General features: G+C 54.1%; 7 protein-coding genes and 1 pseudogene across 8 annotated transcripts; 2 read left to right on the plus strand and 6 right to left on the minus strand.

Annotated features, from left to right (window-relative positions):
• Window positions 1-536: 536 nt before the first annotated feature.
• Window positions 537-4,849, minus strand: MONBRDRAFT_26686 (uncharacterized protein; the record flags this gene model as incomplete). Its single annotated transcript, XM_001747138.1, has 15 exons — window positions 537-694; window positions 955-1,006; window positions 1,117-1,185; window positions 1,307-1,370; window positions 1,510-1,554; window positions 1,662-1,783; window positions 1,879-1,984; window positions 2,035-2,072; window positions 2,144-2,314; window positions 2,397-2,529; window positions 2,612-2,699; window positions 2,993-3,062; window positions 3,138-3,711; window positions 3,807-3,950; window positions 4,635-4,849. The coding sequence occupies 15 exons, from the start codon at window positions 4,847-4,849 to the stop codon at window positions 537-539; spliced, it is 2,049 nt and encodes a 682-aa protein (XP_001747190.1).
• A 758-nt stretch (window positions 4,850-5,607) lies between these two features.
• MONBRDRAFT_44287 lies at window positions 5,608-8,370 on the plus strand (annotated as a pseudogene; the record flags this gene model as incomplete). Its single annotated transcript has 10 exons — window positions 5,608-5,674; window positions 5,788-5,897; window positions 6,038-6,230; window positions 6,365-6,762; window positions 6,912-7,044; window positions 7,211-7,219; window positions 7,359-7,484; window positions 7,577-7,622; window positions 7,708-7,882; window positions 8,038-8,370. Coding segments are annotated over 10 exons (1,590 nt in total), but the record flags the coding sequence as incomplete, so codon positions are not given.
• Window positions 8,371-8,460: 90 nt separating this feature from the next.
• Window positions 8,461-10,241, minus strand: MONBRDRAFT_26688 (uncharacterized protein; the record flags this gene model as incomplete). The annotated part of the gene is made up of 8 exons (XM_001747139.1): window positions 8,461-8,560; window positions 8,673-8,761; window positions 8,841-8,927; window positions 9,023-9,212; window positions 9,264-9,649; window positions 9,763-9,857; window positions 9,968-10,020; window positions 10,108-10,241. The coding sequence occupies 8 exons, from the start codon at window positions 10,239-10,241 to the stop codon at window positions 8,461-8,463; spliced, it is 1,134 nt and encodes a 377-aa protein (XP_001747191.1).
• Window positions 10,242-10,309: 68 nt separating this feature from the next.
• Window positions 10,310-11,321, minus strand: MONBRDRAFT_33024 (uncharacterized protein). Its single transcript, XM_001747140.1, has 2 exons — window positions 10,926-11,321; window positions 10,310-10,788 (listed from the first exon to the last, which is right to left on the minus strand). Exons 1-2 carry the CDS (start codon window positions 11,311-11,313, stop codon window positions 10,553-10,555), a joined length of 624 nt encoding a protein of 207 aa, XP_001747192.1. The 5' UTR covers window positions 11,314-11,321; the 3' UTR covers window positions 10,310-10,552.
• A 668-nt stretch (window positions 11,322-11,989) lies between these two features.
• MONBRDRAFT_21581 (uncharacterized protein) lies at window positions 11,990-12,756 on the minus strand (the record flags this gene model as incomplete). The annotated part of the gene is made up of 4 exons (XM_001747141.1): window positions 11,990-12,111; window positions 12,270-12,371; window positions 12,454-12,565; window positions 12,667-12,756. The coding sequence occupies 4 exons, from the start codon at window positions 12,754-12,756 to the stop codon at window positions 11,990-11,992; spliced, it is 426 nt and encodes a 141-aa protein (XP_001747193.1).
• Window positions 12,757-14,525: 1,769 nt separating this feature from the next.
• MONBRDRAFT_9420 (uncharacterized protein) lies at window positions 14,526-16,379 on the minus strand (the record flags this gene model as incomplete). The annotated part of the gene is made up of 1 exon (XM_001747142.1): window positions 14,526-16,379. The coding sequence occupies one exon, from the start codon at window positions 16,377-16,379 to the stop codon at window positions 14,526-14,528; it is 1,854 nt and encodes a 617-aa protein (XP_001747194.1).
• Window positions 16,380-17,692: 1,313 nt separating this feature from the next.
• MONBRDRAFT_26692 (uncharacterized protein) lies at window positions 17,693-24,028 on the plus strand (the record flags this gene model as incomplete). Its single annotated transcript, XM_001747014.1, has 20 exons — window positions 17,693-18,000; window positions 18,092-18,368; window positions 18,521-18,673; window positions 18,785-18,866; window positions 18,949-19,072; window positions 19,174-19,298; window positions 19,547-19,605; window positions 19,898-19,941; window positions 20,053-20,146; window positions 20,236-20,340; window positions 20,460-20,835; window positions 20,933-21,063; window positions 21,228-21,394; window positions 21,540-21,684; window positions 21,755-21,931; window positions 22,049-22,107; window positions 22,213-22,332; window positions 22,430-22,574; window positions 22,661-22,754; window positions 22,830-24,028. The coding sequence occupies 20 exons, from the start codon at window positions 17,693-17,695 to the stop codon at window positions 24,026-24,028; spliced, it is 3,984 nt and encodes a 1,327-aa protein (XP_001747066.1).
• Window positions 24,029-24,279: 251 nt separating this feature from the next.
• On the minus strand, window positions 24,280-26,007 carry MONBRDRAFT_33025 (uncharacterized protein). Its single transcript, XM_001747143.1, has 8 exons — window positions 25,988-26,007; window positions 25,690-25,827; window positions 25,476-25,583; window positions 25,323-25,384; window positions 25,124-25,202; window positions 24,992-25,019; window positions 24,777-24,839; window positions 24,280-24,708 (listed from the first exon to the last, which is right to left on the minus strand). Exons 2-8 carry the CDS (start codon window positions 25,803-25,805, stop codon window positions 24,595-24,597), a joined length of 570 nt encoding a protein of 189 aa, XP_001747195.1. The 5' UTR covers window positions 25,806-25,827; window positions 25,988-26,007; the 3' UTR covers window positions 24,280-24,594.
• Window positions 26,008-26,249: the final 242 nt, after the last annotated feature.

Consider the following 26,249-nt stretch of genomic DNA (forward strand, 5'->3'; position numbering starts at 1 on the left):
CTGTCTGTACTCTTAACTAGTGCACGTTTCAAAATTATTAGATTGGGCCATATCGTCCACGGTCCAGCTTGAGGCGAGCAAAGTCCATGCTCTTGAGCGCCAGTGGCGCCACCTGTTGGCAAGATGAGGCAAATAAGCAACAACCTCGACCCGGCCAGCGATCGGATGAACGGTTGCTTGGTTTTGGAGCTGGGGCAGCGCTGTTTGGACACTGCAATGTCTTCTCCGGTGGTGGTGTGTTTGATAATTGCGGTTTGTGTTCGTGTTTGTCTTCGTGTTCGTGATGTTGGTGGTGCCATGGCGGTTGCTGTGTGGTGTTACTTGTTTGAAAACAAACACAAGCGCCAAGAACAAACCTGGTCGGCGTTGCGATCCAAAGTCGGCGGGGCTTGGGCTTTGCTGCTGCGCGGCGCATTCATGTCCTAACATTGAAGAGTCGACAGGTCAGCAATGATGTTGCTGGCGTAAATGCACGCGTTGCATCTTTAACGTTTAAATGCACCACACAACCAAAATCGAGCCTGCTGCTGATGCTGTCACTGGCTGTTGTCGCCAAGGCGCAATTCCGAGTTGGATGCCAGACGAGCTGGTGGTGTCGTGCCGGGTTGCATCACAAACATACCAATCCCACGAATCGATGCAGCAGCGGAGAAGGCGGCTGTGGGCTCTGGGTGTGGCTCCCACTTGGGGACAGCTGCAGGGGCAAGGGCATGTCCATGAAAACATGCGCTAGGTGGGGAGAACGCCAGGACGGGCGTGCAAGGCGAACCTTGTACTTGGGCGAGGCACGTGAAGGCAACGGGGGTCGCATGCGATTTCGGAAAGACGAGGATCCTGCCGCCGTGGCAGGGCTTGTAGGCAGCCCAGACCGCACAGATGCGGTGTCTGAGGCTGCATCGCGCTGCCTGGTCGCCACTTGAGACCGAGTAGCTGATGTGTCGGACCGACGTGTACCTGCGGCTCTGCACGAACGTGGCTCGCGCGGTGGTGCACGCTGGCCCGACGCCTACGTATTTGATTTTTTTTTTTTGGCGTGTTGACACACAGTTCGTCACCCAACAGCACCATCCATCTCACACCCAGCGGCCTCGACAGAGGTGATGCATGTGAACAAACCTGGCCTCTTCCTTTGCCCTTGCCACCACGTGTGGCTGCAGCCTGAGCGAGGGCCAGGGCCTCAGGCAACTACAGCGCGAAGGGTTGAATTTGGGTTTGTGATGTATTAAGATAAGAATCATAAGAGTCGATGCACGAGATGCGGCAGCAACGTCGTTGAGGTGCCACACTGAGGCAAGCGAGACAGTACCGATTGTGGATTGGCATGGGCACGACGCGCGACTGCAATGCGCCCGCGGAAGGCTTGCGTAGATCTGAGTAGAAAGTGCAGGCAATTGTGAGACAAATGGCGTGTGCCGCCTCTCCCTCATTCGTCGAGTCCGTTTGGCGCCGCATATTTCAAGATCAAACCGTCACGCGCCACGAAACAACAAAGCAAGCAACCTTACTCACGGTTTCGCCCGATTGGTACTGCGCATGTACTCGATGACATGCGAGCTGTGGAACACAATGATGCACAATCAGATTTGTGGTTGGTGCCGGCTTTTTGTCGGTTTGTGCCGGCTTTTTGTCGGCTTGTGTGTACGCAAGGCATGGTAACCGACCGCACTGCTGACAAGGAGCCAAAATCGCTGGTTGGAATGCGAGACCACGGGTTGAGGTCTTTGAGATCCAGGACCGCGGCTAGCATAGCCACGCCCACATCCTCCCACTCAGGGATGCCATACTGCACGAGCAAGGCCAAAAAAAATGTGAGTTTGCACAATTGTCCAAAGGGCTATTGGACATGAACGAGCAAAAAGCCGTCAGGATCTCCCATACCGGTACAGGAGCAGGACTGATATGCGCCTGGCCTGGCCCCTGACCCGTCATGGGGCCGAGCAGGTTGGAAACTCGCCCAGTGCCATAATTGCTCTCCAAGGTATAGCTGTGGCATGCAAGCGACGGAGTGTAAGATGCGGCAAAGAATACTCTAACCACATCAGCCCGAAAAAAAAAATACCAATGTGTGAGGTCTGTCACGTAGAATAGGGCGACACGCCCACTGCCGTCCTTGGAGAGACCGTCTTTTTTACCCTACACACACCAAAAATGGGAGTGATGGAAGAGGAATGCGCGCGGGCGTCGATATTATAACACATCGCACAGCACGAAGACGTGCCTTGGCGAGCATATTTCGCTCTGAGAAGACAGAGCCCTCAAAATCAAAGTGTGGGGTGTTCATGGCAACCAGTTGGGCAAACAGCACGTTGTCCACCTGAATGGGGGTGGTGATCAAGAAAAGATGAAAAGATGAGCGCGGCGGGTCACAACAGGCAGCCAGACGCATAAAATCACACCTGGCGCTGAGAGGGAAGATTGTTGCCATAGATGAAGCTGCCACGCTTGGTGGCATGCGCGTGCAAATCAATGTAAAAAGCAAGGTTACCCTTGTAGTGGTGGTAGGCAATCAAGGTTTTGATGGCCCAAATGCTAAGCATGACCAGGGGGGTTAGGAGATGAGCCTCTACATGCTGCATGTACAGTCGAGGCTGAAACTGGCGGGAACACTAACGTGGGCTGATGCTCACGGTCCGGGTTGTTGTAAAAGCGATTGAGGTTGGCACCGCGCGTGTCACATCGATAGTGACCACGCGCAACTCCTATCGGGTGATGATAGCGCATGAGGTACACGTGTTCACACCGTGGCGGTACCAGCACAGCCTCTAGCACTGGGTTTTCCAAGTATACTGATGCACAGGACACGCTTGACACGCACACTCCCAAAGAAAAAAGACTGTAGACGGACGCCAGAGTCTGGAAACGGAAATGTCAAGCCAGAAGGGGAAAAAAAAAAAAAAAAAGCAAAGACAGCCAAAACTCGACTCGGTTTTCCGCGAGGCATTGATGCTCAGATCCACGCCCAACTTGGGCCTGAATGAATATGGGAACCAACCGTCAGGGTTGAGCATCGGCACGAGCTTGAAGACGTAGCGTTGACGCAAAAGTGCTGCTCGCGGGTCGTCCTGAAATCGATACAAACAGAATGAGCCAGGCACTTGAACAATACGACAGGAAAGAGGTGGCGGGGCAAGACGAACTGGGTCGAGAAGGAAACGCAGTGCGCCGTTGAACATGTGACTGGCCGGTGTTTCTCCTGGATGAACGCGGGCAGATATGAAGAAAACAGGCTTGGCTCCAAAAGTGTGGGCCCGAGGATGGGCTGTATCCGGAAAGAGGCTGGGCAGACGTGCTTCGCGCGTAGCTTCTTGGCCGTCGTAAGAGGTGATGGTCATCAAATCCAGATGACGGCCTTCAAGCGTGTGGGTGATCACATCGTGATGGTAATAGATGCCAGGCTTGGGTGCAGGGTGGTGGGCCGATCCGCTGGGCCGGCGAGAGCTGGGGGTGCTTTGTGGTGGAGGATCAGCGGCCAGGGGGTATTGTACAGCAAGTTCCTGTAGCTGGGTCTGAACCGCAGCGTAGGGAAAGGGTGGAGCAAAGGCGAGGTGAAGACAGGAGGGCGGGGTGTCGGCATGACTAGGCTCAAAGGTGAAGCGAATGGTCAAAGAGACTTGATCCGGCCGATCCTGGTCGCCCTCTTCTTCTTCCTCGTCACTATCGGGCTCGCCCAAAAGTTCATGTTCACAGTTGCCGGGAATCCGCTGCCAAGTGCTGCAAGCCAGACCACGGAGCCAAACCACGGAGTCATATCAAGCCAGGTCAGCAGCCACAAACAAATCTTTGCCACATGAATGAGGGAGCAGCACCTAGGGAAGCCGGGCTGATCAGGAGTACTGCGGGCAAAAGAGGGCTTGAGGCCGTATTTAAAAAGACGCTTCTGCTTATTGAGGTTCTCAATCGTGAAATGCAGTCGTCGCAAGTGGGCATACTGAGCCACGGTGAAGTAGAACCTGCCAAGCATGCACAATATCTGGATCAGCCACGCTCTCTTTAGTGATTGCCGTGGTGGACACAATGGCAAGTCGGTCAAGTTGTTCCCCGTATGAATGTACCATGTACGATTGGTGGTCTGAAAAGGAGTGCCTTCACAGTCACATGCCGTCCGGCCGTAGATGTGTGCCTCCTCGCCGTCCACGACGACTCGGATGTCACGCAAGTTGCCAGAATCAAAACTTGCGTCGACCTGTCAAGGAAAAAGTGGGGCCAAGCATGCGGCGGAGGCGTTGAAAACGTGAGTCACATACACCATGCAAGATCCTCTCCTCTGCTCGCAAGCGCCCCATCGTCTACCGCTCAAGGTGCATCCAGCCGCCACCCATTGTTCCAACCGTCGGAGCGCCGGCGACCGCCATCGCGACTCTGATGTGTTTTTAAAAAAAAAAAAAAAAAGAAGAAAGACATCATGCTGACAATTCATTGAGATATGTGTGAACTCTCTCACACATATGCTGCAACCCCTTGGTGACTCGACTGGGAATGTAAAAGCGTGACCCATGTCACACATTCATCACCAAGCTGAACTAATGTCATGTGGTAGCTTGAGCTGGATCGGAGCAAGACGCAGGGCAAGTTTTTTATCTGACATTAACAGCGTGCGCTTGCTTGCATGATGAATGATGGCTTGCTACGCGTACACAGAGAGAAGAGAGAGAGAGAGAGAGAGAGAGAGAGAGAGAGAGAGAGAGAGAGAGAGAGAGAGAGAGAGAGAGAGAGAGAGAGAGAGAGAGAGCGAGAACAAAAATCTCTTTAGCGCATTATCTGAGAGAGAGAGAGAGAGAGAGAGAGAGAGAGGGAGAGATCGCAGCGCGCAGCGGGCGGGAAATGGTTGGACGGTCGTGCTCGCCGCCATTGCAACGCCTGATTGTCCTCGCATTCCGTCTTCAGCGTTGTCGTTGTCGTCGTCGTCGTCGTCGTCGTCGCTGAGGTCCGGGGGACTGTTCTAGCTGCCTATGACCTTTGTTTTTTTTTTGTTTCAATCAAGCACGATCTCGCCCCTCCTTTCGAGTGCGCCTTGATTGTGTGGTAAGTCAGGACGCCGACATGCACGTTCCCACCGAGTCGTTGTGCTTGAATCGAGCATGGTTGATCATCGAGTCGTTGCTGCTCGTTCCCTGATACCATCCCAGACGGGCCCACGTCTCTCCCTGCCTCCCTAGTGCTGTCCGACTCTTCACTTGGCCTCACACCGTACTTTTTTTAAGACGCAGTCCGCCAAAATGGGGATTTGTGCCAGCTCCCCGCGGACCGAGACCAACCAAACTGGGACTCAACTTCCCACGGCTGTACGTGATCTCTCACTTTAAAGTTTTACTGCTGACGCCCGGCACCCTTGGTTGCGCAGTGCAGTCTTACCCCTCATCCCCGCCGCTTGACCTTGGTCTTGTTAAACCACGATAGATTCTCGACGAGAGTGCTACATCCTCAGCCTCCACGTTCAATGCCAAGTAGGATTTGAGTTGTCGTTCCATCCAGCACCCCCCGAGGCTCTGTCCGCGTCTGTCCATTTACCACCTTCCCCATGGTCTCGCTTCCTGCAGGCGTGCTCTACCAGCCATCCCGCCTCCCGTGATCGAGGAGGTGGCATTGGCACCCGAGCCTACGCCGAACATGCGCATCTTGCTCGCCATGTACGAATATCAGGCGCGCACTGATGAAGACCTCACCTTTCATCAAGGTACACACACCGTCCTCCAGCGCTTTCACTTCCCGCCTTCCAAAGGATCATTGGCTTGATCAGTAAAACTTGACATGATCTTTTGCGGGCTTGGGTCTTTCCGTGAACCCCAGGCGAACGCTTGGAGCTTCTAGATGACTCGGACGCCAACTGGTGGAAGGCGCGCTCACTCACCACCAATCAAGTTGGCTTTATTCCCTGCAACTATGTTGCCGAGGAATCGGTACGTCCCTGCCCCTGCCCGCTCTCATGGGCCTGGCCTCCCCGGCTCCCGTTCCAGAAAAAAAATGTCCCCCACTCTCCACGCTCTGCTATGTCCAACCTGCTGATCCTCATTCGAAACATCTTTCATTCATGCTCCAGTCAATTGAGGCGGAGCCCTGGTATCATGGCAAGCTGGAGCGTGCTGAGGCCCAGCGTCTGCTCACCAGCCAACCCCATGGCTCCTTCTTAGTCCGCCTCTCGAGTGACGGCCAGTCGTACGCCCTCAGCATTCGCCTCATTGGAGCAGATATCGACTACAAGCACTATCGCGTCCGTAAAATGGAGAATGGCGGTGCGTTTTAGGCTCCCCTGTGTCACGTTGCGCTTGTCAGCACACCTTGATCTCCGTCGCATCGTGGCTTCCCCAACCTTACCTCGCCTCATCCTCTGCATCTTATATCCTCGTGGTCTTTTACTGGGGCGCAGACTTTTTCATCGCCTCACGCGTCATCAAGCCCTCAATCACGACTTTGATCAACCACTATCAGCAGCAAGCCGACGGCCTGTGCTGCCAGCTCTCGCATCCCTGTCCCAAGCTCAACGAGCCAACCCTCAACACACTGAGCCACAAGGACGAGTGGGAAATTCCACGCATCCAGATTCGTTTGGAGCGCAAACTGGGGGCTGGCCAGTTTGGTGAAGTGTGGAAGGGTCGATGGAACAACAGTACGGATGTGGCCGTCAAGACTCTCAAGCCTGGTGCCATGTCATCAGATGAGTTTCTGAGTGAGGCTGCAATCATGAAAAAGCTCCGACACACCAATCTCATCCAACTCTACGCCGTTTGCACCGACGGCGAGCCAATGTACATCATTTCCGAATTGGTACGCCTTTGTAGGCTCGCATCAACCTTTACTATCCATCATGTTCTGGTCTCTCCTAAAGCCAGAACCACCGCCCACCCCTCTTTTTTTTTTTTCCCTCTCTTTCTCAACCTTACTTTTTGCCACTTCCTGGTTGGTTGGGGTCGTAGATGCGCTATGGCTCCTTGCTCGACTACTTGCACGAGCATGGGCGTGGTCTGACCGTCCAGCAGTTGGTCGACATGACTGCACAGATTGCCTCGGGGATGGCCTATCTGGAAGGCCAGAATTTTGTTCATCGTGGTACGTGCTCCCAACAACTCATCTTGCTTACACTCGCCCGAATGTGCTTGGGCTCGTTTCGTTGCATAACACCACGGCGGCCTCGGACTTGCGATCCTCACTGTCCTTTGACGTTCTCTCGGGGCTTGTATGACTGATGGATGATTGGCACGGACCTGGTTGGCAGATTTGGCAGGTTTGTGCTTTTGGCAAAGCCAAGTCCCTGCTTTTTGCGCATACATGCTCGCCGTGTTTTTTTTTTTTTTTTTTTTTTTTTTGTCTTGCTATGCTGGACCTCACCTTGTCTGCATTGTTTTCTGTACTGTGCCACCTAGCGCGTAATGTCCTGGTTGGCGACAACAATGTCTGTAAAGTTGGCGACTTTGGCATGTCCCGTGGTCTAGAAAATGACGACATCTACGAAGCGCATCAGGGTGCCAAATTTCCCATCAAATGGACAGGTAAGCTTTTCAGCATTTGCATGGGCGAACGCCTCAACGCTCGCGGGCTGGCTTTAGTCATTTGGCTTTGCAACTGCTTGTCTCGCTTGTAGCTCCCGAAGCCGCCAATTATAATCGCTTTAGTACGAAGAGTGACGTGTACGTTTCTAGCCCATCGCTGCGCATTCCCTCGAGCTGTCTCGCGTTATTGGTCCTCACTTTGATTCTATTCCTTCTGATGCAGCTGGGCGTTTGGCATCTTGATGATGGAAATCATCACCCTCGGTCGGGTCCCGTATCCCGGCATGAGCAATGCCGAGGTGCTTCGTCGAGTTGATGTCCCCGAAAAGTATCGCATGCCCAAGCCCCAAAATTGCCCCGACGAGTACCATGCCATCATGTTTGCTTGCTGGCAACATGTACGTACACCTTTATATTCTCTGTTGTGATTCATCTCGAGCCTCAGTGGCAAAGACATCTTCTGCCTGTTGGCCACTTTGCTCGTCCTTCCCGTATGGCATGGCACATTTGCTGCTCACCTTGTGTCACGGTGCACCCGTGGCGTTGCACACAGGAGGCCGATGATCGGCCATTGTTTGAATCGCTAAAAGTTCAACTGGAAGACTTTGCTTACAACACGGATGCCTACGCCTAACTGCCCGCTGCTGCCGTTGAAATTTGCTGGCACGAGCTTGTCTGATGTGTTCTTAGCAGATTCGGCAATGCCCAGATTTCAAAGTTCCAATGTTTGATTCGACCTGGGCTGCCTGCTTGAGTTTTTTTTTCTCTCTTGTTGCATGTGCGAGGGGAGCGGAATCCGACGACCTCGCCGACAAGAGCGGGTGTTTATGTAGAGCCTGACCTATATTGCCATGGGTATGACATTGAATTGAATCGTCTTCAAACCAATGTGCTTCAAACGTCCAAATGAGTCAACCGTTTATCATTGTGCTAGTTCTGGCCGAGCCGTCCCGATTCACGTGAGTCCCGTCACAGATCACTCGTCCAGCCACTGGAGGAGACGTGGCGCGTAATACGTGATGATGATGTCGGCCCCCGCGCGGCGGAAGGCCGTCATGGACTCGAGCACCCCCTCACTGCATCAAAACGGGATAGATGCATGGTTAGTTGAGAATACAAATTGGCACATGGGCGTGAGTTGGTCCTTGTATTTTGAGGTTGATAGAATTGATAGACGTGTGTACGTACCGCAGGTCAACGGCGCCCTGAGCAGCACCATGCCAAAGCATGGCGTATTCGCCAGAAACTTGATACACCGCCAGCGGATGGTATGGGTGCTGCAGGAAGCCATGCAGATACAGAGGGTCATAAGCAGAAAAAGAGCAGACGTTTGGTGCTTAGGGAAGGATAACCTACCAGACGCTTGGTGTCTCGCAGTACGTCCAGGTAAGCGATACCAGGCTTGACCATGAGCATGTCAGCACCCTCGCGGACGCTAATCTCCTGCAAATGTTCGCGGTAAGACAGCTGGGATGAGTGCTGTCAGCCTGGAGAGGAACTTGCTATTCTCCTTGCTCACACTGCACATTCAAGCTCACGTTGGCACGGGCGGCAAGACCGCTGCTGCCAGGGGGCAACTGATAGTTGTGACGGCCCTTGGGGGTTACGAGACGCCGGGCAACCTTGGTAGCGGGCTCGGCTTGATCTGCAGGGGCCGTCTTGGGCGCTGACTTTGCGGCATCGCTGTATGTTTCATGAGTGGACCAAGCCCGTGAGTGCTTGCGGGAGCTACTTCAGGGGGATGTTGGGAGCGAGGCACAAACAGGAGCAATTCCTGACCGGAAAGGGCCGTAGAAGCACGAGCAGAACTTGGCGCTGTAGCTCATGATGGCCACACGGTTGCGCAGGCCTTTGGCTTTAAGACCGGCATCGATGGCTTGAATACGGCCGTCCATCATGTCTGAGGGCGCAACAATGTCGCACCCTGCCTCTGCATAGGCCACGGCAATTTCCGCAATCCGCTTGGCACTGGCGACGGGGTCAAAGCGCTGCTGGCTCTCATTCTCTGGCTGTGTGTCCATGAAGATGCCACAATGGCCATGGTCCGTGTAGGGACACAAACACACATCGCAGGCCACTGTCAGTTGAGGGAAGGCAGCTTTGAGGAGGGGCAGCACCTTGACCACCGGATTGTCGCTGTCATCAGCCGTGGCCCCTCGCACGTCCTGAGTGATTGAGATGACGACCAGCCATCCCAAGCAACAGGGCACAAGTTGAGAAAGAGCGTATCAAGATGGGCCAGATGTGGGGGTATTTTGCAGACAGAGCATGGGCAGACCTTGCGGTCAACGACGCCAAAGAGAAGTACAGAAGCTAGTCCCTTCTGAACCAAAGGCTCGAGCGCCTTAACCACAGCATTGTAGCCGTAGCGGTCTGGGGCATTGACGGTACAAGCAAGCGGTGTTGAGTCCGAAAGCAACCGAATTCGGGAAGCAAGGGCAACAAGTGTGGGAATTCAAGCTGCCAGGCAATGCGGTTCGTACTTTGCTCGGGCAAACTGCCAATCGCTTCGACGTGATCAGAATTCTCATGGTCACTACATCGAGCACATCATTATTGAGACGCCACTGTCAAAAACATGGCCGGCAGCGGCGCATGAGCTTCAAGGTGTGGTCGTACAAACCTCACAAAGACGGGATACATCAAATGCTCCTTGGCCAGCTGCGCACTCGTTGCATGCCACGCGCGCAGCGTCGGGTTGTGGTAACCACCCTGCAGTGGGAACTCGACCCGCGGCTCTGGCACTTCCGCTGCCATGTTCAGAAAGACAGGAAGAAAGAAAAAAAAATGGAATGTCAGCAAGAAGTTTTTTTTTCTTTTTTTTTCTTTTTAAGAGGTGAATTGAAGCGACTTGGCTTGTGGACAAGGGACCCCCGCTTGGCAGGGAGAGACAAACACACAAAGACTCTGACTCCAACCACAACAAATGACAAAAATTTAATAAAGCACGGACTCTTCCCAAAACAGGAGCACACCCAACCGGCTGGCAACCGCAAACCAGGAAGAAAACTCAAAACATCCAAGGCATGTCCAACCACCTCGTCAATCACCCGAGGTTTGGTATATTGCTAGCCGTGGGTTCCCTTGCCGACAGAGCCAGCACTCCCTCGGCCCTTGATGCGCGGCGTGGGTGACGATCCCGAGGATCGGCGTCGTGATGATGAAGAACGCCGCCGAGGGCTAGGCTTTCGCTGATGAGCCAAGCCCCCACTCTTCTTCTTCCGACGCTTTTCAGCCGTCTTGGGAGGCGGCATCATCTCGTTCTCAGCATCCACTTGCTGAGCTTCATTGAAGTTGGCCACCGCTGTGCAAGCGGCCGCAAAGGTTGATCCAACAAAAGGACAAGGGCCCAACATGAGAATCACCCAAAACAAAAGCCAAAGGTGCAAGACACTCATGAGACCCTGCGCTCAAAGGCAGACGCGAGCCAGCGGCACATACCATTCATAAGGCCCTCTTTTCCAGCAAGTAGTGAGCCCCTGGGCAAGGCGCCCGTGTCGGAAAGGCCCTTGAGAACGAGCACAGTCTCCGACTCCTCCCGCAGCGTGGAAAACATGCGTGCCATTTTACCAATGGCCCGAATCTTTTGTCGGACCGCCTCTCGGCGACGCTCTTTCTCGGCTTCCTTTTGTTCTTCCGGAGTCAACTCGCGCTCTGGCACGGGCTCGGCTTGCAGAGCTGCCGTCAAGATGTGGAAGAGCATGTCCGTCGTTTTCTCAGCCACAAAAGGCAGGGACCAAGTGAAAACGTCCATAAAATTGGGCAGCCAGTAGGGATGAGGCGACGAGTTGAACTGGCGGATGTTCATCACATTGCTGTCATACTTCATGATGGCCGCTGCAAGAGAACAGCCGAGCCCAAGGTGAATTTGAGCAAGTTTGACCCGAGCAGTTGTCTTGGAAAAAAAGCCAGGCTGGGTCGGAGGAAGCATGTGCCACGATTTCAACCACGTACCCTTGTTGTTGTACATGTCCAAGTAGTTTGGGGCTGAAAAGAGCGTGATGAGGGAGGGGAACCCCGTATCGGCGTTTTTCTCATACATGCGATAACCGGCATCCTAGAGCCAAGAAGGTGGGCGAGCATGCGCGTTACTTTGCGGGCTTGCAACTTGCAGCAAGCACTGGCCGAGCAAAGGACACGTGAGCAGCTCAACGATACGCTGTAAGGTTAACTTTCGCACCTGGGCCTCGTGCGCTCGGATGATGGAGAGGAGGTTGTTTCGCCGCAAAAAAGAACACGAGGCCTCGTGTCTGAGGCATGATAAGACGTGCATGACGTCAGGTTTGGAGTGAAGGAAGAAGCCAGGCGCGTGACAAGGGCGAGCAAAAGAGCATGGGGAGACTAGGCGGCTGGTACTGGACATACGTAAAGTAATAAGAGCAACCACGCGCTGCATTGTATTGAAATTGCTGAGAGGTGGAATTTTGACCATAGTCTTTGGCAGGATCAGCCCACAGCAAGTCACACCTGACATTCATTCGCCATAAACGACTTGTGAGATGGCATCAGGCGTTTGCAGAAGGATCATCGTGTGCGGTAACGCACATGGGACCGCTCGGCGGGGGTTCTTGGAAACGATCAATGGCCTTGATGTCATCCAATGTTTGAACTTCTGGCGACAGCCCTCCTACTCCAACGTCAATCAACATGGTGCATCAGCGGCAGATTGGTATATGGGGGGTGGGCACCAATCAAAACTGCTGGAGCGGAAAACTGGCGTCAAGCACCCCCAACTTCAAATGAGACGGGGAAGTTGTGGGGCGGGGCTGCTGAATGCGGTCATACCATGCACGCAGAGAAACTGGCCATTGAGCAGCGCGGCCAGTGGGAGGGCATCAAAGCTCTCCATGCATGCATCATACACGTCTTCTGAATACTTGACTTGGCCTGATGACGCAGAGAAAAAGTGAGTAAGACACGGGACTGGCGTCAAGAGCTGTGACGAGGACATGCTTGCAGTGGCACGTACACTCCGTAAGAAATGTAAAGTACTCTGTCAAGTGACGGCATTCGTGGTTTCCACGCAAAAGGTAGATGGACTTGGGGTAGATAATCTTGAGGGCCCATAGGTACAAAACGCACTGTACCAGGGCATCGGCGGGCAGGATGGAGGGCGATGAGTCTCACGGCCAGTGTTGTGGCGGGTGGCGACGTACATTTGTGCCATGAGGCCGACACAAACCTCAATGCTAAAGTAACCACGATCCACGTAGTCGCCCAAAAACAAGTAGCGCGTGCTCTTGGGATCACCGCCCACCTCAAACAGTTTCATCAGGTCGTAAAACTGTCCGTGCACGTCTCCACAGACTAGTTTTGCCAGCCAGCATACAGCATGAGACAGATGCACACGGAGACTTTGAGAAAAAAAAAAGCTGCGATTTAGATTGGATAGGGAACACGTTCCCAAGCTTGAGCTTGGCGCGTGCGAATGAGAATTGAGAGGGGGCGCCTACCAGTCATCGGTGCCTCGATCTCGAGTAAGGTTGACTCGTCTTGGAAAATGTTTGTACATAGGGTAAAAAGCTTGAGAGCAGCCTGCTCCGAGACAACGCCTGTTGGAAAACGACAAAGGGGAATCAATAATTTGAGCGGGGTCGAGGCGAGACCAAGTCAAGTGTTGCTCGATCAGGCAGCAAACCTTCAGCAAGCAGGTGTTGCTGTAAGACGTCAAGATTGGGTTTGTCATCTGTGAAAATCTAAGCACAGGCGGAGCGTTTGGGTGTGTCAAGCAAGAGCATGACCAAGCCACGCGAGGGTGTCCAAGATTACAACCAGCAATATAATATATTAATAGAACAAACCTCTTGGACACCAAGGACCTCAACGGCCGGATGCTCAACGCCTGCAGCGATTGAAAAGACCAGGGCATTGAGTTGCCGACGCAGAGCGGGGCTAGAAACAATCCAATGCAATCACATGGACGAACCGGGGACGCGCGGAAAGCTGCGGGGCGGTCGGGCGGTTGTTTTCACGGTCATGTGAACAGAAGAGTCTGAATCATGACGGCTTTTGCTCTTCTCTTCCGAGGCAGAGTCAACGGCGGTCGCCATGTTGGCTCGGCTACAGAGAAGCGGACGCACCACAAGGCGCAGGCGGCAGGCGGGCAGCTCTGCACAATCAGACAGAGTCACGTCAAGTGGATGCGCTCGCAGCCCAAACGACGGATCAAGGCGAGAAGAGAGACGTGACACCCTGCTCGGCGTGACCCCTTGCTGAGGTCGAAACCCCCCCAAGCCAAACCAAGCGAGGCGCGTCGCTTGTTGCTAGGCTGCGCCGGCTGACACACTTGTTGCGGTGCGGAAACTTGGTTGTATCAGGGTCATGTCCCAGCCAATGCCCTCCCCACCTCACAGCAATGTCAGCAACACCAGAACCAGCACCAGCACCGTCGCCAACACCGGTCCGAGCACGGGGGCAGTCAGGTTGACGACACACACGCACACACACACACACACGAAAACGAAATTCAAAAGAGGGAGAGAGAGAGAGAGAGAGAGAGAGAGAGAGAGAGAGAGAGAGAGAGAGAGAGAGAGAGAGAGAGAGAGAGAGAGAGAGAGAGAGAGAGAGAGAGAGAGAGAAACGCTTCTTTTTTCTTTGGGATGATGAGGTGAAGCAAAATTGAGCTTGATATCGGTCCTGTTGCCCAAGGGGGTGTGGGGGTGTGGGGGGACGGAAGTGAGTTGGTTGTCAAACAGGATGTGAAGATCAGGGCAGGGGGCAGGGGGAGAGGTGCTCCCTCCTCTCAAAGCCCCCTCTGATCGGCAATGCACATGAGCTCGTTGGTAGCGCTGCCATTGCTCACACAGGATGCGTTGTCAAGCGCAGCTCACCGTGTGTGTGTGTGTGTGTGTGTGTGTGTGTGTGTGTGTGTGTGTGTGTGTGTGTGTGTGTGTGTGTGTGTGTGTGTGTGTGTGTGTGTGTGTGTGTGTGTGTGTGTGTGTGTGTGTGTGTGTGTGTGATTTTCCCAAAAAAAAAAAAAAAAAAAACGAAAAAAAAAAATCAATTTGAACGAGCACGACCTGATGGACCCCTCGCTCCCTACTAAGCGGGCCAGCACTTCTCAACAACCGATTGGACGGCCTCGGTCGTGAGATCCACGAAATCAGCAAGGCTGGCCAGCTCCAAGAGGCCATCGCTACTCAGGCGATAGATACGCGTCAGTTGTAATTGGGATAAAAATTCCTGACTGTGGGACACGACGACGACCGTGCCGGCATAAGAGTTGAGAGTGGCGGTAACCTCGGCCACGGCTTCCGTGTCCAGATGATTGGTGGGCTCATCCAGCACGAGGAGATTGACGGCCCGCGCCGCAAAGCCAGCTAGTAGCGCGCGGGCGCGCGCCCCGGGGTTGAGCTCCCCGATCAAGCTGTCCACTTGTCGCACCGTGAGGCCATACTGCATCAGGCGAGCGCCAGCGTCAAAGGCGGACAGACCGGTTAAATCTGCCATGTACTGACGCGGTGTTTGGGAGGGAGGCAGGGTTTCGTGCTCTTGTGTCAGATTGCCTAGGCGAAGGGCACGACCCAGGCGCACATCGCCACTCAATGGTGCTTGCATACCCACGAGGGCGCGCAACAGTGTGCTTTTGCCCACTCCATTGAAGCCCACGATGGCGATACGCTCGCCATAGTCAATACGCAATGAAATGGGTGGGATGGGTAGCGGCAGAGCGGAATCATAGCCCAGCGTCACGTGGTCGAGGACAATGGCCGAGTCGTTGTCAGGGGCCAGCGCGTCCAAAACGATGCGCAGGGGTCGGCGGCGCTGGACGCGCTCCACCATTGGCTCACGCTCTATGCGAGCCTGCATGGCGCTGGCCTTGCGACCAGAACGGCCGGCCCGATCTCTCTTGAGATCACGCTGCAGTTTGTCGTTATCCTTGCTCACCATGTGAGAGCCGGCCGTCGAAGCTGAGCGGAGATTGTTGGCCACGGCCGTCAACTTTTTGAGTCGTTCTTGCTGTTCCTCGTAGGCCACTTCCTGTTGCTGCAGCGCCAACTCGCGGGCGGCAAGAAACTTGGAGCATGTGGTGTGTGCCACCGTTAAAGTTTGGGTGGCCGGGTCAATGGCCCAGACCTGATTGGCCACGGCATCCAGAAAAGCGGTATCATGAGACACCATCAGAACAGCCTTGCCACTGGCCTGAATGGCGGCCTGCAACCACATGACGCTGGGCAGATCCAAGTGATTGGTCGGCTCATCCAGAAGCAGGAGACGAACGCCTGGCCGAAGAAGCGCAAGGCCAAGATAGGCACGCACGGCTGAGCCAGGAGATAGCTCCTGGATGGGGGTCGAGTCGTAGCCGGCCGTGCGCCACTCGAGCACGTGATCGGCGGCCACAGCCAGCTGACGCCAGGCTTCGGCGTGTTCGACTGCGACCTCGCCGCCGACGGCCGCCGCCATGTCCAAGGCCTCGGGCACGGTCATCTCACGAAGCTCGGCTTCGGTGCCAGCGGCCGATCCAAGAAGATGGGTCCAGTGCAAATCATCTTGCTCCACGAGCAACACACCAATGTTCTCGTCAAAGGCCTCCTCGTCTGTGTCCGCATTGGCGGCCTCGTCCTTGGCAGAAGCACGCGACGCTGGCGCCAAGCTGCCGCGTAGCCCACTCGTGCCAATCAGGAAATAGTCATGGCGTTTGGTCAAGGCCACCTCCGGGTCAGCGGTGTGTGCTCCGCGCGTGGCCTCGCGTGGTGAGGCAGACGCAGGCGACTGGTGCCCGAACGTTGGCGGGGAGCCACTGGGTTGAGCCAAGGCCCGCAAAAGCGTGGACTTGCCACAGCCGTTGGGCCCAATCAACGCGATGCGTTGACCGTCCACAATGTGAGCATTGGCATTTTCAATCAGTTGCGTCGACCCGACGGACAGGCCAAACTGGTGCAGCTCGAGCAACATGAGGGTCGAGGCGCGCGTTGCTGTTCACTGTTCACGGGCGGCTCGAATCCAACCGCCAAAAGAGGGCTTGCTAGCCAGCGCGAGCGAAAAAAAAAATACCACTGCCCGCACGTTCGAATCAGCCAGACGAACGAACCCCTCATCCCCATTGCCCAATCCACCGACGCCCTGAGCGTAGCCGCGTGTAGCTTGTGCAGAGGAGAGAAGACCAGCAGCACACCACGAGTCCCGTCGAGCTGTGCCGATGATGTCGTAACCCGACCAGGAAATTATGCAATCTCGTCTTTGTTGTTGTTAGTTTATGCAGATAATTTTACAGTTCATGCAGATAGTCTACTTTAGTACTCTAAATAGCTACTATTTTTTGAATAGTTTTCGTAGAGGATGTTATACCTTTTTACTAAAGTACAAGTACAATATACGCGTATTTATAATTTAATTTCTTTTCATTAACACAAGAAACATCTACAACATCTATCGGTATTTACTGTTACAGTTACTAGTCTTATAAACATAATCAGCAAAAACCTTGATATCGTCTTCAATAATCTGTATATACGCTTCATCAAGTAAGCAAACTACAACATCTTCCCAAGGTCATCTTTCTTTCTTACCAATGCATGCAACAACGACGGCGCATCTTCTTCTTCTGCTGCTGCTGCTGCTGCTGCTGCTGCATGCCCATTCGCTTTGACCCGCCGCTGTCTACCGTGCTCGCTGCTGCTCTGGGTGCTGGATTGACACGGACAATATAGGATTCATCCTTCTGGACGTTTGACCTGTTGTGTCAAGGGGGGCCTGTGACGACACGGGAGCTGCGCGCATCAGGTCTGGAGCCGTTCATCGCTCTCCCACATGCCCCCGCCCCGCGGGATATATTCGGTGCATCGTGCATCGCATGCAAGCTACACTCCCACCTCATGAGTCATCCTGCGGGCATGATTGCAGCTTGATCCGTCGCCTAACTCTTTTTCTCTTCTTCTTCTACTTTTTTTTTTTTTGCCGCTCCGTGAACGCCCTACACAGACGTCAAGAGGTCACGCCGGGTTGTTGTTTTGCGCGTCGTACCCTTGCACGTACCCCTGCAGGTGCACCCCCACACTCCAACTGCCACCTGTAACACCCTGATTGGCGAGGGGTCTTGTTCGGTGCCAGCTGGCCATTCCGGCGCCCTCCCTGTGCTCCTGGCCTCAAACTCTTCAACCATGCGACACACACGCGAGCTTCATTTCGCGAGGCACCCGTTGAATTATTTGGCGCTATAAAGCCTTCTTGTCCGCCCATCTGCCTGCCCAAACCGTCCCAGCACCGTCATGTTTTGGCCGGTGCACAGTACATTGGCGCTCGCCCTACTAGGCGTTTTGCTTCTCCTAGTGCCGCAGCCCGCCGTCTCTGATACCTCAGAGTATCACCAAGTCGTAAGCGACAGCGATGGCGTCCGCATTCCGCTAGAGGTGTACAAGGACTACGCGCGCGACTTTCGCGTCCACCCCAATAGCTCCTATGCCAAAGCCTGCATGTTTGATGTTGGACCCGACCATTATGACCTTCGAGTCCTTGGGGGAAACTATGAAGCTAAAGTTCACCTCAAGGATGGCACCAGCACCCAGTTTCGCCTCAGGTCTTGTCCCGGCCCTCGTGTGCAATTTGCCCTTGCTCCTCTGTCAGCAAAGATGCATGCCACTCATCCCTTGCCCACCCGATGCCTGCAGCCTATGCATCGAGCCGCGCCGCTGTAACGGTGCTGATAATGCTGCCGTCTGTCAACATACGCGCTACGTGCAAGACGGCGTGGCCCTCGCCTTCATCGAGAACACGGCTGGCCTTTTGCCCATGGTTTCCAACATGACCATGCAAGTTGCCCCGACCACCGACAGCAACTATCCCAGCTCTTTCGATGGCCACGACCCCTCTCTCACCTTTGGATACCCCATTGATAATTTTCTGGATTACCACACGCACGACGGCCTGAAATTTGTCTACGCCCAGGTGCCACCCGCTCGTGCTGCCCTTCACCCGCACACAGCTGTACCAGCTGTACAACTCTTTCTGCCACCACCATGCTTGCATCTCGGTGTTACTAGCCACCTCACTTTACTTTTGCTTGATCTGTGCTTCGCCCTGGTCAATCCGATCCGCAGGGAGCCTACGCATCCATTCTGTCCGAAGTACAAGAGGCCACCCAACTCGTGGAGTTTCTCGTTGGGGCCGCCCCTGCCACCGAGCTGAGCGACGCCATCCTGAATGCCACAAAGGAAATTGAAGAACACATCAAGCAATCGTCTGCAATAACGGTGCGCTCCCAGTTGTTGTCATCTGATCCACAAAGTTCATCTCACCTTTTTTTTTTTTTGTCCTTTTCGGCTGTCATGGCCCTGTGCCATGTCACCCTCTGCCTGGAGTAGATTGTCGATGTGCGTTGCGCTCCTGATGTGGATGGCGATGAGCCAATTATTCAATTCCTCGGCGAAGTCGATTTCAAAGATGGTGCGGACCGGGCTCATCCGGCGACCCAAGCGCCCCCTTGCAGGCTCAACTTCATTCGCCACTGCTTTTCCTGGCCATGTAGGCACCTGGGACGGCCTGCCACCTAGTAACCTCACACCCCCTGCTTTTACCCACGCCTTTGGCGTCATGCTCATGCACAAGTGTGCTTGCGCCAACAGCTCGTGCGCCCCACCGACCCTTGAAAAGTGCGTTTCTGCATAAATTTTTCCCCACCTGCCATATAGTCCCAGGACCATGCCCAGCAAACCCTCATGTGCAAGCTGCTTGATTGATTGTGGTTTGCCAGGGAGCCACGGGAATGTGTCGACTTTTGGGAGCAGTACCTTCAGCGCAACATCCCAGCCGTCGTTATTTTCATCCTCATTGCTCTTTTTGAGCGTCGCCGATCCGGACCGGGCCAAGATGTTTGTGGTTAGTCGCAACGCCTTTTTCCACATGCACAGACCCACCAGCAGCTCACCCTGGCAAACTTCTTCCTAGCTGGACGACCAAACTTACCAATTCCCATCAACTTTCTTGCCGATCGTCGAAGGTCTGTAATTAACCGACCAACCCTTCAAATGCGTGATGCGTGATGCGTGATGCGTGATGCGTGATGCGTGTCTCATCCAAAAACGGCCCCTTCGTGCCCCGGCTCATGGCTGCGTGGCTTCCCTTAGTCGTTATGTTTACGGCTGCATCTTCGGGGGATTTTCCTCAATTGCTTTTCATGACGTCGGTGCGTGCCTACTTCAGGCCCGTTCCTGTCGTTTTCTGCCCGGCGTTTTTTGTCGACCCGACCTCGCGCTTTCCATTGTGTCCGGGCTGCACCACTCACACCAGAAATTTTGATCCACCCCCCTACACAGCTCGTTTAATGATGGTCACCCAGCGTACAGAGGCGTGGGGCCATGATAGTATGCTTGAATCAATGGGCTTGATGGTACGGATTCGTCTTTCTTTGATTTGCACCCAAGCTCCCCCACACGACAATAAATACGTTCAAAAACTTACACGCCACTATCGTTCAGTTTCTTCTCGGTACGCTGTTTTATCCTGTCGCTATCTGCCACAAGTGAGTCGCCCTTTGCCCCGATATGACTGCATCGCACACGAACGTTAGCATTCCTCAAGCTGACCCTTACCCGGCCACTTTCTCCGTGTCACCGTGTCGCTCGGTGTTTAGTTCCGAGAATCACCTCTTGGGCAGTGCATTGGGCAGCATCTACTGCATCCTCTGCACGTGGGTCTACTTGAGCACGGTTGATTGTTCTTTCAAAGTAAGCCTGCCGGTCAACCCAGCCACCACTCAACAGTTACTTCCCTATTTTCTTCCACGTGCTGATGCTTCTTTGCACCCACTTGTCAGACGGGACGAGCCTACCCAGATGGTGCCATCATGATGCCCACCTTGGTTTGTTTGGTTTTGCTGCTGGGCTACTTTTTGGGTCTGTTCTACGTCAAGGTCAAACAGGTTCGTTCAAGCTCAAATCAACGGTTTTGCTGACATGAGACGAGCACCCCTCGTCGACCGCTCACATTTTATTTTTTATTTTTATTTTTTTTGCCAACCCACCGCTGACACCAAACCAGCTCGTTTCGACCATCAGTCGCGGCTTGCGTGCGCGCCGTCGACGCCGCCTGCTAACAGATGCCAAGTGGCGGGGATGGCGTTCGGAGCTCTGGAAGGCTTGTCGCCGCGAGCGCGACCCCCTGGAGTTTGTCTTCTACGAGACGCGAGTGCGGGAGCTAACACACAGTGCTCGACGACAGGAGCGCGATCGCCTCAAGTCGAATCGCCCCGCACGGTCGGCCTGGTCGTGGTGGTTCATTACTAAGGACGGATTGCGGTTCATTGTGCACAAAATCTACGAACCCGTGACCTACTTTCGGTACAGTCCGCGCATCGTGTCGATGGCGATGGTTGCCACCTTTTTGCTCTTTGAGGTAACCGTACACTGGAGCACCGGTACGTTGACCGATGAACTTGAACACACATTCCGCACCAAGCCACCCGCACAATTCCGGTCTTGCACCGCCTCACGCCCCTCGAATCCTGACGGCAGAGGTTAAAAAGTTTGCTGCGTTTGTCCACACGGTTGTGGACGGTTTGCACTGCGAGCCCTTGGGCGCAGGCATGTCTGCAGTTGACATCTTTTCGCCCATCACCCCGACGAGTCTCAAGCCCATGCTCCAGGTACGCTGAGGCCGTGTTTAACACGTGACACAAATTTGAAATTGAATATGCCAACAGAGCCACGATGCTATCGCGCCACCGACGCCGCCTTTCAACAATCTGGGGTGTTTGCTCCGAGCAGGATCTCACCACGTTGTTTTGTTGTGCTGCATCGTGGTTTGCAGCTCATCCCGGGTTTCGAGGTGGCTGTGGAGGTTTACATTCCCTGCAAAACCAACTTTATCATCGAGAATGCCGTCTACTGGTCATTTCTCACGGCTGGACTTGTGTCCTGCGTGGTCCACTGGATGTTTCTTCTCCACATGATGATGTGCTACCGCAAGCACTTGCGGTACGCCTCGACACGTGCTGATGCAGTCGCAGCTTTGCTTTGCGATTTTGGTTTCTCACTTACGTCTACGCTTCGCAACTGACGACCATTTTTGACTTTTTGCGCCCGGCTACGAGTGTAGACGACTGTGCCGTGGTGATCGTAGCTTCTTGCCCGCACGAAGTCGCAACCGCGCCTTTGCCATTGTCGATGCTCTTCGCTACGCTGGCTACCAGATTGCTTACCTTCTTTCTGGATGGTTCATCTTGACCATTGTTATCTGCCTCGTGTTTCTCTTCATTGCCTTTGCGGTACGCTGCAGTTATGCGTGCTGCCCAAGTCTCCGTTCTCTACACGTCCTCTGCACCCCAACGGGCTCAGCATGGCTTGCTTATTCGCCTCAACAACCTGAACTTTTGTGTGCAGATTGTATTGCCTATCTTGGACATTTACGATGATTGGTTTTTCAAGCCGATTCTTTACGCTCAAATCTGGGTCATTCTGATCCCATTGACGTTTTATATTCTGCAGGTTTTGTCCGTGTACATCTTTTTCCAGGTTAGTGACCAATGTCCAGCTGGCCTGTATAACGCCTAAAATTGCCCCATGCCACCAAGGCTTTGAGATTTGTTTGCCTTGCCGCCCTACTCACTGTGGCCCCGCTGTGTCCTCCAGTCTGGGCAGTCCTTTGTCATTGTCAATCAACGCATCTTCCACAATGTCGACTTTTTTGTGTACGTCGGAAACCGACGCGGGACAGACGGTGGTCCCTTTGCAAATTAACGCAACGGCACGCTCTCATGTCCAATCGTGATGGCTGTCTCGACCCCCGCTTGTAGATTTTTCATCAACATTTTTGTCGGTCTATACTCGTTTATCATTCGCATCATTCTCAACGTACTCTTTGGCTTGCTGTGGATCAGTCGTCTCGACAAGAATATGATGACGCGCGGTTACGAGTGCGTTGCATCGCTTGAAATTTGCTAGCATGCTGTCTGCCCACTTGTTGCCGGCCACGCGGCTATCCTCACACCCTGATGTGTGTCAACTCTGAAGGTTCATTGACCCCGGCTATCGCACCTATCTCGGCTTTCTCGAGCTGGATTACCATTATTGCAACCCGGTCATGGTAACTTTTGCTTCCATGCTGTCCAATATTCAAGCAGACAACAAGAAGAGTCAAAAGCTTTTCTACCTTGACGTATGTTTGGGTTTATCCTTGGCACTTGTATCCGGCGAGAGCGCACTTTCTTGGCTGAGCCTCAACGTGACCGTGATGCATGCTAGTTTTTGGACCACGAGCGTTCTCTGCGCCCCGGCGACGAGAACTCGGATAGCGTGGCGCTCTTGGCCGTCTCTTCGCATGATCGGTTTCGCGACGGTGTGTTACATGCCAAAGTTTGGGTGCGGGGTAACCGCCTTTCGCTGGCTCACAACTGTGTGCCCACGCTCACAGCACGATCCGAGGAAGAGGAATGGGAGCCGCCGCAGTCAGCACAATCAGCCCTCTCCTTCACACATTTGCTCAATGATGATGCGGTCAAGGCGGAGGCAGAATATCGCTGGGGGCTCATGCGAGCCAAGCAGCGGCGCAGAAACTTGGTGCGCAATCGCTGGGCCCTCTTTTACACGTTGGTGAACAATCCACAGCTGCGTGACTGCCGAAAAATGAGCAGTCGGCGCCGGCGCAAAGCCTCCCTGCGGACTCGCTCCAGCGAGGTTTGGCACGTCCAGCAGCTCCATCAGCAACTCCAAGAGGAGGAAGCGCAAGCCAGTCGAGCTGGTCACCGTTGTTTGCACTGCGGGCACGCCTGCCGGGCGCCTCTGGAACTGGACAGCAGCGTCGGCGAATCACACACAGAGGGCAATGTCAGTGTGATCAATGCCAGGCCCGTCTCTGTGGAGCAAGGTGTGCCTGTGGAGTTGGTCAATGGCCCGCCTCTTTCGGCCATGTCTGGCGTCTTTATTGACCGCTGGGCGGACCTGCACGGTGGGCCAGAGTATCAAGACATGGAACCTGCAGAAACGGCCATGGATGCGTTACAACCTACGCTCATTAATACGGGTCGAACGTCGCGCTTGAAGCTGCGACTGGGTTCAGCTTCCTCCACACCAGGCACACGCAGCCCCACGTCCCCCATGTGGGGGGGCGGCGATGCAGAGGCTCAAGGTGAACAAAATTTGGCTCCAACCCTCGATGGCGCAGGCGTGACGAGAGCGCTTATGGCTCCGGATGCTGTGCAACTCTCTCAAATGCCCCTCATGGGCATGGATCAGGTGCATCTCAACAACTCGGCATTGGCTGCGCGGCGTCGGCGCACGGTTGGGCCCCATGAAGGTGAAGCAGCCGCGGCAGCCCTGGATAGTACGCCTCATGCACGTCGATTGCCTGGATCTGGGACCTTGACTCTCAGCAATGGCGTGGTGGCAAGGTCGGCACAACGAGGCCGCTCTGCCACCGCACAGGATGAAAGCAGCGAAGTTGGGATGCGCCGCAGCCCGCTGCGTAGCCCAGAGCGGCCGGCTTTGGCCACCAACATCAAATTTGTGCCTGGGCATTATCGATTGCCGAGTTTTGAACCCGATTGGTCTGCATTTCCTCCACCGCGTGAAGCTCATGGTGATGATGATGCCGATGATCATGGCGATGAGTGATCTGCGCTTGATGCGTCGCGCGTGCTTGGCTGCATGTTGGCGTTTATCTGATCAACTAGTTTAATCTTGGCGTTTTCGTGTGTTGGTTTGTTTGAGTTTGATAATGTTTGTGCTTATAGAAGCTTGACGTTAGTCATGCGTTGTGCCCTGACTAGATGCCGATGACAAGAGCCGTGCTCTTTGCTTGTTGTTTCTTTTTTTAAGTTGAGGACTAGCGAAAAAAAAAAAAAAAATAGGTCATCTTCCAGTAAGGGTTTTTTCAAGTCATCGATTGCGATGCCGCTGGTAACAACGCTCTCACGTCGAGTCGAGCCAACAACCAAGGCGGGCATTGCGTTGTTGCATGGGTGCAAATGGGGTGGGATAGATGGCGCAGCCATGAATGCACCCACCCAAACAAAAACAAACTTGTCGCATTCTCCGCGCAGCCTTCGCGCATTCCACAAGACGGTCTTTCCTGCTAAGACCAAGCTTGGTTCGCTCTTTGGTTCGCTTGAAAAAAAAAAAAAAGAAAAGGAAACTCTCACAAGGCGCATCGCCCGCACGTCAAGTTTGAAAACGACGACCTATGCCTTTGGCTTTCCCCTGTCGTTGGCTGCTGCCTCTTCCACGGCAGACTCAAGCGACTCAGTATTGGACACCTCGAGCATGCGATGCAACGTCTCAACGTATTTGTTGACCTGTGCACAAAAATTGAGATGAGCAGCGACCCATGTGTAAGCAAACCCCAAAATGATTAGAAGCATACCTTGCGCTGCAGCTGGTTTGCCGTGTGCTGGTAGGTGTTGAGCTTGAGATCCTTGGCCATGGCCTGAAAGAGCACGGCCATGGCGGAGTTGCAACGACAGCGAGAGATGGGGCCAAGGGAGAATCAAGCGATGGCGCGCATGAGGAAGCGATGGCAGGCAGCGGGATGACAAGGCAAAGGCAACCAATCGTGCGGGGGCAGCAGCAAGAACGCACATCATAATCCAAGCCGTGTTTTTGAATGCTGAAAGGGCAGAGCAGGCGTCAAGGTCCCGACCGGTTTGAGATTCAGGTATGAGCCTTGGTGGATAGGACGGTACACAATGAGAGAGGCAAATAGGCACGCACCAGCTCTGAATGAAGATAATCTCGCCCCGGGCAGCAAAGGTTTTATAGGTTTTGACGGATGCAGCACGCTGCTCAAGCTCTGCAGCCAGAGCCAAAAAGCATCAATAAAACGCATTACACAGGGAGGTATGTCAACATGGCCAGTGTAGAAAAAGGACGGGGCCCACAACAGCTCGCTCAAGGATCGGTGCGCACTCACCACGAACAACTTCGGTGGGTTCGCGGGCAGGCGCCGTGATACCACCCCCGCGCAGTTTTTGGCTGCATCAGATCAGTCGCATCAACAATTAGTGTCAGTCTGGCGAAGAGAAGACGTCTGCACACATTTGGCAAACTAGGCTGCAAGTCAAACCGGTGGGCATCTCCCGACAGGTCCACGTTGGTATCGACAACAAGGCCAAGTTCCCGAAAGTTGTCCAGGAGCGACTTTTTGGGATCCCAAGCACGGGCGATGGTTGAGCTAGCAATGTCACGGCCGTTGGAACCACCCGAGTGAGCACCGCGTGCATGAGCAGGAATATAACACGTGTGAGGTCTAAGCTGTTCTGGGTGGGCGACGCTCGCACTTTTGGATTTGAACTTTGGTCGTGCGCTGACGTTCGCTGCGCTTCTTAGCCTGACGCGCGGTCTGCTTCTTCACGTGTCCAGCACGCAGCTTGCGCTTTTGACGAGGGTTGCCCATCTTGTCGCGTTGAGTCGCTTGCCTAATACCGCATGCACACAGATGAACAAAATGAGGCCCAGCTCCAAACCCTTGACCCCCTCGACCCCTTGTCTCTTGTGCCATCTTCCCGGTTAGCCGCTTCATCCTTACACCTGGAGCACGAGCACGAGCACGAGTACGAGTACGAGCGACACACTCACGGAGCAGCTTGATCGCCGTCAAAAAAAAAAAAAAAAAAAGAAAGAGAGAGAGAGAGAGAATGAGAGAGAGCACGCGGTCTCTCTCTCTCTCTCGCTCTCTCGCTCTCTCGCTCTCTCGCACAAATTCTCTGACATTCCGATTTATTTTCAAAGTTTGATGTTTTGCACACTACCGCTTGTAGCCATTTTCTCTCTCTCTCTCTCTCTCTCTCTCTCTCTCTCTCTCTCTCTCTCTCTCTCTCTCTCTCTCTCTCTCTCTCTC

Source organism: Monosiga brevicollis, genomic scaffold (genome assembly GCF_000002865.3).
Source record: "Monosiga brevicollis MX1 MONBRscaffold_15 genomic scaffold, whole genome shotgun sequence".
In the NCBI taxonomy this organism is placed as follows: domain Eukaryota; class Choanoflagellata; order Craspedida; family Salpingoecidae; genus Monosiga; species Monosiga brevicollis.